The 15,976-nt window shown below is 45.8% G+C and overlaps 1 protein-coding gene and 1 long non-coding RNA gene across 2 annotated transcripts; both read right to left on the reverse strand.

Annotated features, from left to right (window-relative positions):
- Nucleotides 1-113: 113 nt before the first annotated feature.
- On the reverse strand, nt 114-1,948 carry LOC107537016 (uncharacterized). Its single transcript, XR_001603192.2, has 3 exons — nt 1,682-1,948; nt 875-918; nt 114-641 (listed from the first exon to the last, which is right to left on the reverse strand). It is a non-coding gene; the product is annotated as an uncharacterized LOC107537016 (long non-coding RNA).
- Nucleotides 1,949-4,756: 2,808 nt separating this feature from the next.
- Nucleotides 4,757-15,491, reverse strand: PSMB1 (proteasome 20S subunit beta 1). The gene is made up of 6 exons (XM_016212950.2): nt 15,306-15,491; nt 12,013-12,120; nt 9,072-9,153; nt 6,716-6,845; nt 5,905-6,011; nt 4,757-4,989 (listed from the first exon to the last, which is right to left on the reverse strand). The coding sequence occupies exons 1-6, from the start codon at nt 15,413-15,415 to the stop codon at nt 4,804-4,806; spliced, it is 723 nt and encodes a 240-aa protein (XP_016068436.1). The 5' UTR covers nt 15,416-15,491; the 3' UTR covers nt 4,757-4,803.
- Between the last annotated feature and the right edge of the window lie 485 nt (nt 15,492-15,976).

Consider the following 15,976-nt stretch of genomic DNA (forward strand, 5'->3'; position numbering starts at 1 on the left):
CACCAAACTTCCCAAGTTTGACAGGTAACTGTTCCTCGCAGTTTGTGAAACTGTAAGAAACAGTTTGGTTCTTGCTTTTAAAGCGTCGACACCTGACATCACTCCAAGCTTCTGATGGAGTAAAGGGCGTTGGTCACTTTCCCTGTGGCTTTTCGTTAATATTTCTGTGGGAGACACGTAACCCCTAAGATTTATTAGCCCAGTCTCTTTGAGGGAAACTCGAGACCCTTCAACACCATTTGCTTTATCAGAATTTTGCAGTTTTACTAACAAGGCTAAAGCTCCTTTCATGTGCATGATGCCTGAGGGAAGCCAGAATTTCCTGTCGTTTTCTTCAGACAAACCCCAGACGCTGTAGGTGGCTGTCTAAAAAGCCTGGGTTTCAGTTTCACAGCCTGATGGATAAATCCGACTGTTATTCCGGCCCAACCATCACCTAACTGTCCAACGGTCTTTGAACACAGTCAGCCAACCAGCTCCTCCCCCAACGCTGCCCCACCCTCCACCCCAAAGTGCCTGTGGGTTACGACAACGGTGCTCACACAGACAACAGGCACTGTCCCTTACCAGTGAGGGGATGGCCAGCGGGCCAGCAGCGTCCTCACCTTTCAGGCCACGCGCGTGGTTCTCAACAGTCAATTCTGAAAGTGAATGAGGGTGAGAGTTGAGGGCACAGAAGAAAACAATCTAACCACCAGTTTTGAAATAATTAAAAATAAATATTTAAAGAGAAATTAAATAGGGATCTTAACAAGTTTATGACAAGGGTTAATGTTTCAGACAGCCTCAAGTTCAAATATTTGGTCAGACCCAGCGTTCGAGCGCGTTTCAGCCTTTGGGTTGGAAAACGTCATCATAACACAGTTTCCTTTACCTTCCACTAAGGCAGGTCTGCCTTGGACTTGCTTGATTTTTCTTCTGCGCAAGAGAAAAAAAAGACAAAATTACCTGCGAGATACGAGGAAAATACATGTAGCCTTTGTCAGTGGCAAATGGAAGCCACATGGGCCAAATCCTAACCGAGGGCTTAAGCCAAATGCAAGTCGGAGAAGGTGCTTCCCAACCTCGTGGGCCCTCCTCCCACCAGCACCCGCCTGAGACCCTCAGCCAGGGTCCTTAGAGCATCAGAACATCAAGGTTCATGGGCCAGGGATTTACCAAAGTGCAAGAAATTAAAGGACTTGCTCACAGCAGAAAACAAAGAACAACGGGAGAGAGGCAGCAGAATCCCCACCCCTCAGATCCCTGGGGCAAACCCTTAAGTTTTCCTGTTTCCAATTAAATTGTTTTGATTTTTGTCTCCTGAAACCACAAACAGCCCCTCCTGCTTCCTTTCTCTCTGCATCTCCCAGCCTTTCCCCCCACACACTTGGGACCTCCACATGAATTATTACCTGCCCCCTTTTCGGCTTTCCTCCTGCAGTACAGATTGCTAACGATGTTGCTGGGTTTATCTCCTGTCCCTTCCACCTGGATGTCAGCATGAGCTGAGACCTGGAGCGTCAGCCAAGGCGCCCCTCCTCCCAGGTTAGGCTCAAGGCTCTCACAGGAGCTCAGCAAAGCTGATGCACCTGCACCCAGGACCTTGGCCGGGACAGGCTTCCCTACACTCCCCCGAGGCCAGGCTGCGCAGGCTGACACTGCCACCTGGTGGCTCTGGGAGAGGGGCACGCAGACCTACCAGCACTGAAGGGGTTTCTGGGGACCCAGCCAACTCCTCCAACAGCGCAGGATTCCCCAGGGTGCTCCCCTGCAGCATCTGGGTGCAGAGAAGGTAGAGTGGTGAGATCACATGCTAGGTCACCTGTACATTCCAGCTCAGCTCTGTGGGGCACACCCCATGTTGTTTTCTAAGTGGAGATTTTTCCCATTATAGAAAAATATTTTCAAAGATGACAAGATCCAAGGAGCCACTAGAACCAGGACAAACGTCATGGGCAGATGCCTGAGAAGTGCCTGGAAATGATGGAGATGGTGATTGTGGTGGGGCGGCTGGGGCCTCTCCCTTTGCTGGATGCATACAGCCACCACATCCAAAATGCACACACACGGACCACTGTGAGCTCCCTGGCCCAGAGAAAACTTGCCAGGGTGTTGACAGACAAACCCTCCAGACCTGTCCTGGTGGGGAACGTCCAGCCAGCAGAACCCAAGGATGAGGTTCCCCCACCCCCAGAGCTCCTGGTCTTCCAGCTCCCTGAGTCTCAGTTGCCCATGGCCACCGCTCCCACCTCCTCAGTGGAGCTCCTTCCCACGTTTCTGAGTGGCCTGCAGCTGGCAGGAGAGTGGCAGAGCTGTGTCGCTGGCTGTACAGACCCTCTAGCTTCTCCACGAGGCAGGGCTCCTTGAGTGCACTGCACTGAAGTGGGAGGTGCAGAGGTTCTGAGGCTGGTGATGTCCGCGTGGCCCTAGATCACAAGCTTGTGCCTGGCCAAACGGCTGGTGCTGCGTGAACATCAGCCACTGCACCACAGGCCATCTAACCAGCTCCTCTTCCCTGCGCTAAGTTAAGCCCTATAATTCATCCCTCACGTCCCCCAGGGGCTGTTTCTGATGCAACCTGTCTGCCGAGAACCTAGGAGAGTTTCCAACTATGTGTGCACCATCAGGGCATTTGGTGGTTTATAGTGCAGATTTTCATATCTTAGCCCTGAGACTAGGGTGGTATGTCTGGGGTGGCCCAGGAATTAGTTTAGGACAAGTGCTCTGCATAATACAGGGGATCCACCATCCGTCAGGGGACGGGACCCAAGTCAGAAGCATGTTTGGGATTGCTCCCCTAGGACGAGAGGGGCAGAGAGGCAGAACGCCTATTAGAGCAGTAGTTAGGACTCTTTGGTAACAAAGACCATCTTCCTACTAATGGTCTGTATTCCTCTCAGGCAGGTTTGCAGTCAGTCTCACAGGCTGACTTCTCTGCCTGTGAATCAGAGCGGGAAATACGGAGGCCGAGGGGCAACTGCAGGTCACAGGCTCGGCAGGGCCAGTGCACGCCCCTGCGCAGCCCATCCAGAAGACTCAGAAAAATATCTCTGCTAAGAACAAACCAACATCTACACAGCATTCCAGTTCAGTGCATGAATCTAGACACGGCCAGCACCTCCAGTGAGCTGTGTCCTGGCAGGAACACGACTGACCTATGAAGGAGTCTCAGCGTAACTGCAGCTTTCTAACTGGAACTGAAGGCTGGCTGTCAAAGCAAGCTGTCCCTCGAATCTATCCAAGTGCTAAAGGCTGCCCTTTCAGGTGAGGAATTACGGTTGAACGATCTAGAAAAGCTGCCCCAGTAACTGGAGTCAGAGTTGGCACCAGGAGGATCCAGGCAGCAGTACATTCTGGAGGAGGTGATTCTAGCCTACTCCAAACACAGGCCTTCAAATGAGACCATTAAGTACGGAGGAAAACTAGGATAAATAATTTGTACCTGAAGCTGTGAAAAAGACGTCGTTAATTTGGAGAACTTCCCTAGAAACCTTCAGAGGTGAGGACCTCATAGAAAATTCCAGTCACACAAATTTATATAACTTCAAATAGTGAAAAACCGAATCCCAAACTCAACAAAAAATTCTTTGAAACAAAAAAATAAAATATTCCATTTATAGAATTGCAACAGTTAATTTTCATCAACTTGACTGGATCACAGGGTGCCCAGATATTTGGCTAAATATTATTTCTGAGTATCTGTGAGGGTTTCTAGAGGAGATGAGCATTTAAGTTGTTAGCTGAGTAAAGCAGGTTGCCCTCCCATGTGGGGGGTCTCACCCAACACGCTGAGGGCCGGGAGGAACACAAGTGGAGGGAGCACTGAGCAGGGACACTGTCTCTGGTCCTGGGGAGCAGGGCCGACACCTGCACCTGTCCTGGTGGCCCCTTCACACTCTGGCTGGAATCTACTCCCCTGGCACTTATCTCAGGCTCGCAGATGGCAGACCATAATCATGAGTCAGTTCCTCACCATAAGTCTGTCCTATTGGTGCTGTCTCTAGAGAAACCAGAGTGCAATAAAGATGAATATGATGATGGGGCAGTCTGCAGCTCTCTCCTGACTGTGAGAGAAACACGAGCGACACCTCACCATTTTGTCCATAGTTTCTGTGACAGAGAATCTAACAGATATTTGTAGACCAGATTTAAAAATACGTATCTACCAGGGGCTTTAATAATTTTAATTCTTAGTGAGGTCAGTAGTAAATTTTCTGTTGTATAATTTGACTTGCTCAATACCAAGAAAACTAGTCCGTTACATGTAATGAAGCTAAAATGTATATAATAGTTCCAAAACAACAACTACCTTAGAGCCATCAAAATCCAGGTCTGATTTTAACATTCCCAAACTGTGCGGAAAAATTGTCCGAGATTTCTGGCTAAAGCCCACTTAAAGGGCTACTTGCTTTTACAATTTTCCTCTATGTTGGTGGTTTGAAAATGTGTCTCCAAAACAGCTCCTCCAGGCTGCGTGTCAACAATCCCAGGAACAAGAATCTTAAAGGTATTTATTTATACCCATTGATGTCTTAATAAAACTAAGACAGAGTAGTGCCCTCTTCATAAGATGGGCTGACCATCTGCATTGATCAAAAAGTCAACTTTTCCAGATAAACTTCTTGCTCGTAAATATAAGGGAAAACTGACATGACCTGTTTTTTTTTCCTCCTTAACATTCAAAAACAGCTCTGGAGACAGGAAGGTACGGGAAGACGGGAAAAAGAACTTCAATGTCCCAGCCCTGTCCTGCTGAGAGAAGACAAGTGAGCACTTCAGGGGTTATTTTTTAATAAAACAAATCAGTGGGCAGCACAGACATCAATCCTTCCTCAGGGGGATGGTCTCCTCCCGGATGCCCTCCTTGGTCACAATGCAGATCCTGAGGGCATCCCCGGTGTACACGTCTCTCTCGGCAGCAGAAATGAAGACGTCTTTCACCAGCCGCATGGCTCTGTCTAAAGACAGTGGGACGTGCTCCACATTCTGCATGTTCTTAAAACCAACCTGGTGAGACAGAAAACTTGGATGAGGTATCATGTGACCGTACACGGGGGGGGGGGGGGGCAGCTCTGCCCCCACCAATGCCTTCATGCCTGAGAATTCATAATGAACTCATCCCACAAATTTAGTGTCCAACAAGGATGCAGAGACAAAGCTCTGGCTCCTGAGCAGCACACGCCCTGGAGAGGTGGACACGTGGGCAGAGCAGATAAGAATGTGCTATAGCTGAGGAGGAAGAGGGGCCAGGAGAGCCCAGACAGCCAGGACCAAATTCATTAGAACAAAGTACATTTGAGTTGGGTGTGAAGGGCAAACGGGTGAAGGAGCGAGGCTGTGGCACGCCCAAGGCTGAGGATACGGGACATGCACAGTGCTCCCAGGGTCTGTGGAGTGACGGGAGATGAGGCAGGTAAGCCATGAGCAGGGAAGTTACTGCATGCAACATAGTTCAGAAAAGCAAGGAGGGTGAACTAGGGAAGAGTGTCTGGAGGCAGAACAGGTGTGAGGAAATACATAATCCAGGCAGGATGCCATGCAGGTCTGAGCTCAGTCAGCAGAAATGGAAAAGGGGGCGTGTTAAAAACAGACTTAAAAGTTAGAATACAAAGTCAGGTGACACAGAAATGGTATCGGGGTGGAGGTGTTTTCATAAAATGATGCAGACGGCAAGAGGAGAACTGAAAAGATGGACAGACCACAGTAAACCCAAAGACCAGGAGGTCACGAGAATGCAGCAAGCAGGCAAGGTGTGCAGTAGGTGAGCGGTGGCCAAAGAGCCAGCAGAGACCAGGAGGTCTTGAGCAGTCAAGTCACCCGAAGTCAGCAGGGGCTGACATTTCCCCACCCTCCCCAGCTAGCAGAGGAGGACTTGGAGGAGAGTGCTTGCTGACGTCACCACACCTGGAGCGGTGTTGTTACCTGGTTGTCAAGCAGGGGCTGCAGCATGGCACTTGCTGAACCTCCAGCCTTGAAGGAGTCTCTCTGGTAGGACCCCACTGGGTCAAAGCTGTACACGGCTCCCTTCCCTTAAGAAGGAAACATTGGAGAGAAGGAATTGAGAAGAGCCTTGACTCCTCCCTACCCTAAATTTTCCCTCTCCGAAGACAGACTTATTTCACTGGCTTCACTCAGACACTTCCGTCACTTTTTTACAACAGACCACTCTAAATGGTGGCACAGATCTGTTCTGAGAGAGTATTTTTTGTTTTTGGAAGCAACCAGAAGTGAACACAAATCAGAGCTGGTGAGAAGCCAGTGCCAGAGCTGAGTGACACAGAAGCAGGACAGAAATGTCCTGGTAGGGCTCTGCCAGAAAATCAAAGAGGTGTTTCAAAAATGTTCAGCAAACAAGGGTGGACATGCATGCACTCCTAAGACATTACTTTTTAAAAACTTTAATGTCAAACAAGTTTGTTAATAAATGTCATCACTAGGTTAAGCTTCCCCAGGTCAGACTTTTTAAGATCAAAATGCTAATTATCTACTTCTGAACTCATTAAAGATTGTGAGAGAACAGTAAAATAATGGACTGCCCAACATTAGAACTCTAAACACTACTCGCTCTGTGTCTTTGGACAACCATTTATTTCCCATTTAGCTTCAGTCTCTTCATTGCTTAATTTTCAGAAAATGAAGTTTTTGGGCAAGATGGTCTTTATGGTTCAAGTCTGGATGAAAACACCGGCACCTATGACACGCTGGCCTGTAGTTTTCCACAGAGAAACTGTACCTTCTTCGTCCAGTCCCCCGATGATGTTGTAAACATAGTAGGGAAAGAAGCGCCTGGAATAGAGGATTGTGGACAGCATGGCAGCAATCGCCCCCGTGGTCATAGCCTTATTATTGGAATGCTTGTACATCTGTGGTTTTTGACAAAAACAACAGGCATGTAGAGGCAGAATATGTTTCAGGCCCTAACTATGAACAGTAAAGTGAAAACAACATGTGTATCTTGGTGAAAGAAAAGACACCTGTTTCTTTCATGATCAAAATGCACAATATCACTAAGGTAAAATAATAATTCTTTATACCCTATCATTTGGGGGGCAGTAAGAATTTTTAGGGGAAAGAATGGTGTCTGCCCTCTGTATCTGGTTTACAGACTCTACTTCCTAGGTGATCCTTATCACAAGGATGCAAACTCCAGAGAAAATGCACGCATTCAAATGGGCAAGGTGAGCCAGCTCTTCACCCTGCATCAAGAGTGTAGCCAGCAAGCTGCAGCCGTGGGCCAAATCAGCCCCCCACCTGTGTTTGTGTAGAGTCTTACTGGAACAGTCTCTTTCATCATTACATACTACTCATGTCTGCTTCTGCATTTCAACAGCAGAGCTGAGCAGTTGCCACAAACACCCAGTGACCCACAAAGCTGAAAATATTTCCTATCTAGGCCTCTGCAGAGTCTGCTGACCCCTGATTAGACCCAGGTCGAGGTCCCTCTTTGCACAGCAGTTGTCTGTGAGAACAGAGACGAGGGCCTCACCCTCATGCTGCAGGACTCGAGGACAGGGCAGTGGTCTTGCTCCTCTACAGTGGAGGAGAGAAGTCTCCAAATCAGTGACTTCCACCTACGTTTACTTCACCCTAGGGAACCCTAACTTATCTAAGAGTCTGAGGAATCCTACAAAAATAGCAAACAGATAACAAATTTCAGTTCCCCAAATTGCCAGCTACATGGCAAACACCTCTAAAGAGAAACCCGGGAAGTACTGTGAAATCGTACAGTGACAAAGTACTGAAGAAACATTAGGAACGAGCTACAAGTAATAGCTAAATCGGTGTCTAAAAGAATTTTTCCTATGTGAAAGTCATAAAAAAATTTTCACTTCATTTCATTTCAAAACCAAGCACCATTTACTCACCTCACCACTCATGTAGTAATATATTGAAGAAACACTTCAGGAAGGACTGTGATCTAAGCTGAACTCATCGATTCTTGTTTTATTTAACAAGCAATTCTCCATCACGTTTATTTTTGTCCTACTTCCATTTACAAAATATGCATTAAAAGCCATACACATGTCAATAAATGTAAGTTGCTGAAGTTTTCAATGTTAAGTAAAATTTTTAAGTAAGTATTAACTGATGAATACTGAGTGAAATTGTTCCTACACATTCAAAAAGCAAGTGTCAGGTAAGTAAATCACTGTGTGCGCCAGTGACCACAACACCTCTTGCAGGTGTGAATCACCTCAGGTGTTACAAATAGCAAACAGAACATGCTGCTCAGTTTTTTATGTACCTACAAACTCTGACATATAGCCCACAAAGTTAAATAAGAAACTAGGGGCAGTAGGCTGATACTGTAAATGCCACCAACAGCTGTGATAAAACCTCCCAGGCTACAGGCTGAGAAACACCTACATTTCTGAATGCTAACAACAGTGGCTGAGAGTTCTACCCAATCTGAGCCAAGTAAACTCCATCTAGCACAGTCCAAACGCTCCTACCTTATTCTGGAAATTACTAGAAGCAAACTTGATACCATGCACAGACCCTAACCAAGTCCAGACACGCCCTTGCCTCCTCAGAGTAGATCCCAGCTCCTCACGCCTCAGGCAGTGATGGTGTCAGACCCTTTAGAGTCGGTCCAAGTCCTTCTCTCACTTCTTCCTAATGCCGGCCCTCCTCTCTCCTCCCCCACCCGCCTCCAGCCAACCAAAGCCTGTGTGTGGGGGGGGGTAGTGATGGCTCAGGCGGTGCCCCTCCCTATTCCTGTCCACACATCCTATCTGTGGAGGGTGAGGTGAACATGTCAGCAAACAGGATTCCAGACCAAGCTCCTGTCCAAAAGCTTATCTTCTCCACAGACATTGGTCTGTTTTGTTTTTCAGGGAAGAGAATCTTCAGAAGAACCCTGTTCCTGCCACCTCAAAAAGGGCAGAAATCCTTTCTACTGTAGAGATCTGACAGGTGGATCTGCTATGGTTTCACATTCTGTACTTTAATGACGCTGCATGAACAGGTCAGTTTCTTGCATCAGCCTAGTGCTTCCCCGGCTATTCTGAGCAGCAGCCATGTTGTGAGCTTACAAGAGTCTAAGGAGTTATGAACTTTCAACAGTCAGATGTGTAAAATGCATCTACCTTTAGTCTTGCTTCAATAATCTTTGTCAGGGTAAGACAGTCTCCATGGAAACCACTGCATCCAATGACTGTTTTGTCTGTTCTGCAAAAAGCACATTTCAGGAAATTGAGTTGGTTAGACAGTAAAGCAAAACATGTTGGGAAATTTTAAATTTCAAACTCCTACTCCCATTACTCACTGAATGGTAATGGGACAACTACTTAACCCCTTTTTCGGGGGGAGGGAATGCCTGTAATCTAATATCTAATTCCTTACACCAAATAAATTCTAGATGAATCAAAGACTTAAAGAAAGAATGAAACTATGAATGGGCTAAAGACAAAATGGGCAAATTTTTTTATAATCTAGGGTTGAGGGCAGCTGAGTTATGCTACAACCCAGTCCACACAGAAAAGTTTCATATATTTGAATACATAAAAAACAAAACAGAACCCAAAAAAACTTCTACAGAAAAAAATACGATGTTTAAAAGAAAAAACTAAGAAAATATATTTGTAGTACATGTGAACAAAGTCTAATTTTAACTTCCTTAGTCTACAAAGGGCTCCTACAATTAGGAAAAACATTAACACCACAAAGAACCATGTCTAACATGCAGCACGGTGACTGTAGTTAATAATGTCTTGCATATTTGAAGGTTGCTAAGAGAGATCTTAAAAGTTCTAATCACAAGAAAAAAATCTGTGCAACTATGTGCATTGACAAGTTTTAACTAGATTTACAGTGATCATTCTGCAATATATACAATTAGAATCATTATGTTGTACATCTGAAACCAAGATGGGCAAAATTATATGAAAGTCACATAAAAAGAGACACAAGTCACCATAAACATATGAAAAGAGACTTTGTGTCACTGAGAAATCCAAATCTAAACAAGAGATGATTCAACCTATTACACTGGCTAACAATGCCTTGTGCTGGCCAGTTTGTGGAAAATGGTCCTCTCAGATGCTGGGCAGGGGTATACACTGATCCCACCTTTTAGAAGGGCCACTGGCAGGATCTAGTATAAGTTTAAGTGTACATTTTCATTCAATAATCCCACTGCTGGAAATTCATCCTGCCAGCAAGTTTGCAAAGATACGCTCTGGCCCACTTGTGTAGGTTACACATGTTATTTTAATAACTCTCCAAAACAAACAGACAGATGAAAAACATCCTAAATGCCCCTGGAAGGGAACTGACTACTTTTGGTATATACATGCAAGTTCAACCATATATCTCAGAAGTAAACTCATAAATCTGGGTATCACTCTATAAAGAAAGCTAAACCAATCTTATCAAGAACTATTTAGCAGAGGCTATGATTTCTTTCTTTCAGACTTTACAGACGACGCATACAAATCATTCTTGTCCAACTGGGGGACTCTCGACACTCTGGGGAATCACCATCATTTCCTGATCTGTCCCTACATCCAGCCCCTCTGCACCAAGATAAAGGCCTCCAATCTTCCTCTAACATCAAGATGGGCTGACAATAAGTACAGACAGGGTAGGACAACATCCTGGGAGCTTCAATATGCTTTCCCCAAATATCCGGGTACATCAATGGAACGCAAAGAAAAAAGAGTAAATGTCAGTCTCAATCAGGTGGGGAAGAGGCAGGCTCATCCCTAGGTCAACCCCAGAGGGCATGGGGTCAGGGTACGCAGGCAACGTCAACTGTATGCACGGGCTAGTGCTGACAACAGATACAGGAAGTTGTTAGTGTTCTATTTACCTCTAGACCTAAAGTATAGCATTAAAAAAGAATGGGTATTCACTTTAGCAGCATACACACTAAAATAGAACGTGATGCCCTGGCCAGTGTGATTTGGTTGGTTGCAGCAGCATCCCATACATCAGAAGGTGGCAGGTTCAATTCCCAGTCAGGGCACATACCCAGGTTTTGGGTTCAATACCAGGTTGGGGAGCATGCGGGAGGCAGCCAACAGATGTTTCTCTCATACTGACCCCCCAAATCAATTAAAAATAATAAAATAAAATAGAACATTACAAAGATGAAAACACTACACAAAGATGATATCAATAAAGTTATATTTATATCATTCACTACTTTCAAATCATGAAAGTTATATCTTAGAGAAGCCATGATTTGGAGAGGAGAAAGGGGTATTAAAAGATGGGAAAGTGGTCAAAAGGGAACTGGGATGGTAAGACAAACTTCACTTCTCTGGGTTAAGATGGGGTCAGCCCTGAACCAGGAAGGACAGAGCTCCCTTCTTTATAGACTCCCTGGAGCACCACAGGATAGAACCTCATCAGTCCTTTCCTGTTAAAATTCAGGAGGAACAGACTTTTGTGGACCAACCTGGGAACTAACCACCGTGTATAACCGTTTCCAAAAATGTTAAATACAAATCACTGCCAACCTTGCAAGATGCATTTAGGTGACCAACGCAGACATTTTTTCTTCTTTCCATACATATGATTTTACTATTGTTTTAGAAAAATTGGAGCTATTAAAACTGTGAGCCACGGGTGTAATTGCTTAGGATGTGGCTAAACAGAATGCTTCAAGTTTTTTAAAAAAAAGGGGCAGATAAAAAAACATTCAATGGATTAATGAATGGATAGGACGGAAAAACATGATAATTATGTAAAACGTTAATAAGAGCTAGGTGGTAGTGTACAGGTATTTACCATAAAATTTTACTTCCGTTGTATATTTGAAATTTTTCATGACAAGATGTTGAGATAAAAATATTTAGATTATGAAAAGCACTGTTGGTACCCAGATATGGCAAATACCAGGAAGACTGCATATTAAATTATTAGGAAATACTAATTTAGAAAATTGTTTCCCAACAAAAATGCAAGCTAAGCTCCAAACAGGCAATCTAAAAACCCATGAAACACATTGTTTAGAAGTGAAATCTCTTGCAGCATTACATTATCACAAGGCCCTGGGAAATGTGTCCTTTGACATTTACTTACAATTTGTAACATTTGGGGCTGTCCCGGGTGTGGATTGAAAACCCTTCGCTCAATCGAGTATCAGAAGCAACAATTGAAAAATCTTCTCCGGCAATTGCCAAAACAGTGCTGAGGAAAAAAGAAAGAAAGAAAAATTAATGAATCCTTCAGGACGGAAAACACGCCTGACCCAATAGAAGGATGCGGGTCCAGTTCCTGACCAATGCAGTAAAGCAATTATCACAACAGAGTGAGTGTCACACAAAGTTTCTGGTTTCTCTGTGCATAGAAAAGTTATGTTTACACAATATTGTAAGTATGCAATACCATTATGTATTTTAAAAATGTACATACCTTAACTTAAAAAGATGTTATTGCTAAAAAATGCTAACCATCACCTGAGTCCGTTGGGAAAATGGTGCCCACAGACTTGCTCTCTGCAGTGTTGCCACAAACCTTCACGAGCAGGATTCAGATAGAAGAGGAAAGATTGGGAAAGTACCCGTGGCTACAAGTAATCTGGAGAAACATCAAGAGCTCTCTAAAAACACAAGCCTACATCACAGCAAAGGGTCCCTAGCAGGAGGTAACAGAAGAGTCACTGAATTATCATCATTAAAAATAAATACCTACTTTGTGCCAAGTACCAATATTACATAACAGACAGAGCCATGGCCCTAGCCTTAGGGGTCAGGTGAAGATAGTGGCACCACACCAGTTACCAGAGCTCAGAGAAGAGCGGGTTGGGTTTTGCATTCCTAGCACTCAGTCACCCAGTATCTGTTGAAAAATGAATGAACAAAGGGCAAAGTTTTTGCTTTGTGGTTGTTTGGTTCATGATGGCAGCTTATTGAAGGGGCCTAGAGCATGAACACCAAAAGCAGACTGTCCAGGTTCTAAGTCTGACTCTCCCACTTAGCAGATTTGAGACTGTGGGTAAGTTGCTAACCTCTCAAGACCTCAATGTCCTCAGACATAGAGCAGAGATCCTAACAGTAGCTGCCTTTTAGGGTGTTACAAGGATTAAATGAGTTAATAATTGTAAAGCCCTCAGACTAGTGCCCAGAACATAACTGGTTCTCCAGAGTTAGCTGTGATCACATATGTGGGAGGCAGTTCAGTGTGATCCCTGAGCACCTGGGCTCTGCAGTTTCCTAAGACCTGATGTTCCCCTTACAAATTTCTGTGAGTTTGGACAAATTGTCCAAGTTCAAGTTGATGATGATAAGATTCTGTGTTATAGGGTGACCATGAGAGTTAAATGACATAACTCACATAGAGCACCCAGCATAGTGCGTCAGAACGTGAGCACTCAGAAAGCGTCAGCCACTGTTTTCACTCAGCTGGGATGTGCACTAACGCTCTGAAGCGCTAACAGACAGCATCCCAGATAACACGGAGGGCAAATAAAAGGAAATGGACCCCGTTAAAATGAACAGTCAACTTAGCCAGGTGTCTCTTTATGTGTAAGCAAGGGCAGCACATCAAGCTTATGTGATGGACGGGATCCGACTATAAAAAATCCCAAATGCCAAACTAAAGATTGCAGCATGTCGGTGAGAAACTGTGACGTTATGTGAGCAAGAGTGAGAAAAGTTCCAAGTGCAAAGTGGAGTTTTAAGAAGGCTGCTGTGACAATCACACAACCTTTGAAACGGGAGGGAAACACTTCCAGTAAGACTAATGCAGTAAGGAGGGTAGAAGTGTGAACATGAAGAAATTGGTAAATTCAGAAAACAATCACACAAACTGTACACGTTTTCATAATTTTGGTAGACTTTAACCTTGACAAGCAGCATGACACTGATTATAAGGGATGTAAAGGAAAGGTGACTGAGGGATCATAAGCTTGCCTTTTGTTTTAATACCTTGAGTTATGGTGAGAGCAGAACATCCAGGTAGAAATGTTTTACTTAAGCAGTCAGAATTGAGAGACTCATGAGAGGTGAAATTGGAGAAACAGATTTGGGAATTATCTGCCCAGTAAGGAGACATGTGACAGTGCTGAGTGACAAACACAGAGGCTAGTGACTTGGAGTTTAATCACATTTTAAGAGTTAAAGTAGAAAAAGACAGAGAAGTCTTATTTTGTAGAAGCAAAGGTTGCCCAAGAGCCAGCAGCAATAAGTGTGACAGAAAAAAACAAAGACTGAGAAAAGGAAACTCAATTTAATAATCAAAAAGTCATAAGTAACTAACCTTTAGGGGAGTAATAGCTTAAACTGGATCACGAGGTTAAAAAGTGAGTAATGATCACCGAATACTCAACATCTTGAAAGGTCTTATTACAAAGAACTCACAACTGCCTTATGAAATGGACCTAATAACAGTCTTAGGACATAACTACTCCAACAGTTGTCACAGAAAGTGTTAGAAATGAAAGAGTAGAAGCATAAACTCAGTGCAACAGAGCTATGGATTCAAGTCCCAGCTCAACTTCATATCAACGCTGTGGCTGGAGCCCCAGGTTCATTGTAAAAACGGGGCTAATACCATCTAACACTCAGGTGGCATGAAGATTAAAAAAGATAACTGTTTGCAATTTGCAAAATGCTTGATTCTCCCCCAAACTCTGAGGAGCTGAGGAAGAGAAGGGTATATGTGTTCAAAAAGTGGAGAGGCCGCACTGCCCTTTAGAGGCAGAGACAAGGCTAAAATCATACCTTCCGTTCTCCTCCAACACATTCCAAAAACATGCATTAATATTTCAAACCCACATGGCCTGATTAAATAACCTGGTCGACTTCACCATCGGTGAGTTCGAGCTGGGCATGCAGGCTTTAAGTAAAGTTTGGTCGGTAAATTCTGATCACTGCCTCAATATACAGCTGCCAAAAGTACTTAATAGAGCATTTTCCTACAACCCTAATTCTTTTCTTGGATATCAAGAAAAAGGACCACTTAACATAAAGCTGGTTATTATTATTTTTAAAAAGCACAACTTAAATGTAACATTCAAGAATAACATTTTTAAAGGCCCCCGTCTGAGTATTTTTCCCCCCTGAGCGACTAAGCCCTTTAGCTACGGACACATCTACGCTTCTAACGACAGGGACCGATCCGCCCTCACTTTCACTTCTGACGCTAAACCTGCCCCTGGCGGCGGCTCCGGGAAGCTCTCCTGCAGCACAGCCGGGCTTCAAAGCCCACCGGCGGCCTCACCGCACACCTGGCCCCTGCACGAGACCCAGGCGTCAGGCCGGCAAGGCGGCCCTGGGAGCCAGAGGCTGGCCGAGCGCCCCACGGCGGGGGAGGCCGCGCGACACCGAGGGCGCGAGCAGGGACCGCGACGGCAGCGACTGCCGGGGCCTCACCCTCCGTTGAAAGCGTAGGGCGAGAAGCGCAGCTGCACGGGGCCGGCGCTGTGCGGCTCCATCGCCAGGTCTCGGCCTGCGCCCCAGGACACGGCAGCGGAGGACAACATCGCCGACACCCGCTCCTGCTGTCTCACGGCGAGATGGCGACCCAGCCGGAAGTTGCACCACTTCCGATGCCCGGCGGCGCTCCCTCCTGTCGCCCGGGCGCGCACCGTAGCCCGGCTCGCAGAGGTCCGCGGGTCGCCGGGCCCCCTACTCCAAGGAAGCTGACGGATACGTCAGGGTTTTCTTAAGAAAACACTCGAACTCACTCTCGATGGACAAAAATTTTAAAGTCTGACCCTACAAAAGAATTGGGGAAACCATCAAGCAACGGAAGGTCGAATCGTCTATCGGAGTGTAAGCGGGCATTTGGAAATCGCCCGGCCTCGCTGAAGAGGTGTGCGCCCGAGGCCTCAGCCGTTCGGCTCCCCCGGCACCGCGGCGCGCTCCCGCCGTGCACTGCGCCAGGAGGCGTGCGCGAGCACGTGCCCTGAGCCTCGCTCCTGGTAGCCCCGGCGGGAGGTGCGCGCACGTCCTCAAACTCGGGCGCGGCGCAGCGAGGGACGTCAGCCGGTGGCCGGCGGAACACTCGCGTAACTCAGGGCAGTGGGGCGGGCCGCAGTACT

The sequence above is a fragment of the Miniopterus natalensis genome, chromosome 5, assembly GCF_054644295.1.
Source record: "Miniopterus natalensis isolate mMinNat1 chromosome 5, mMinNat1.hap1, whole genome shotgun sequence".
NCBI classification, from domain to species: domain Eukaryota; kingdom Metazoa; phylum Chordata; class Mammalia; order Chiroptera; family Miniopteridae; genus Miniopterus; species Miniopterus natalensis.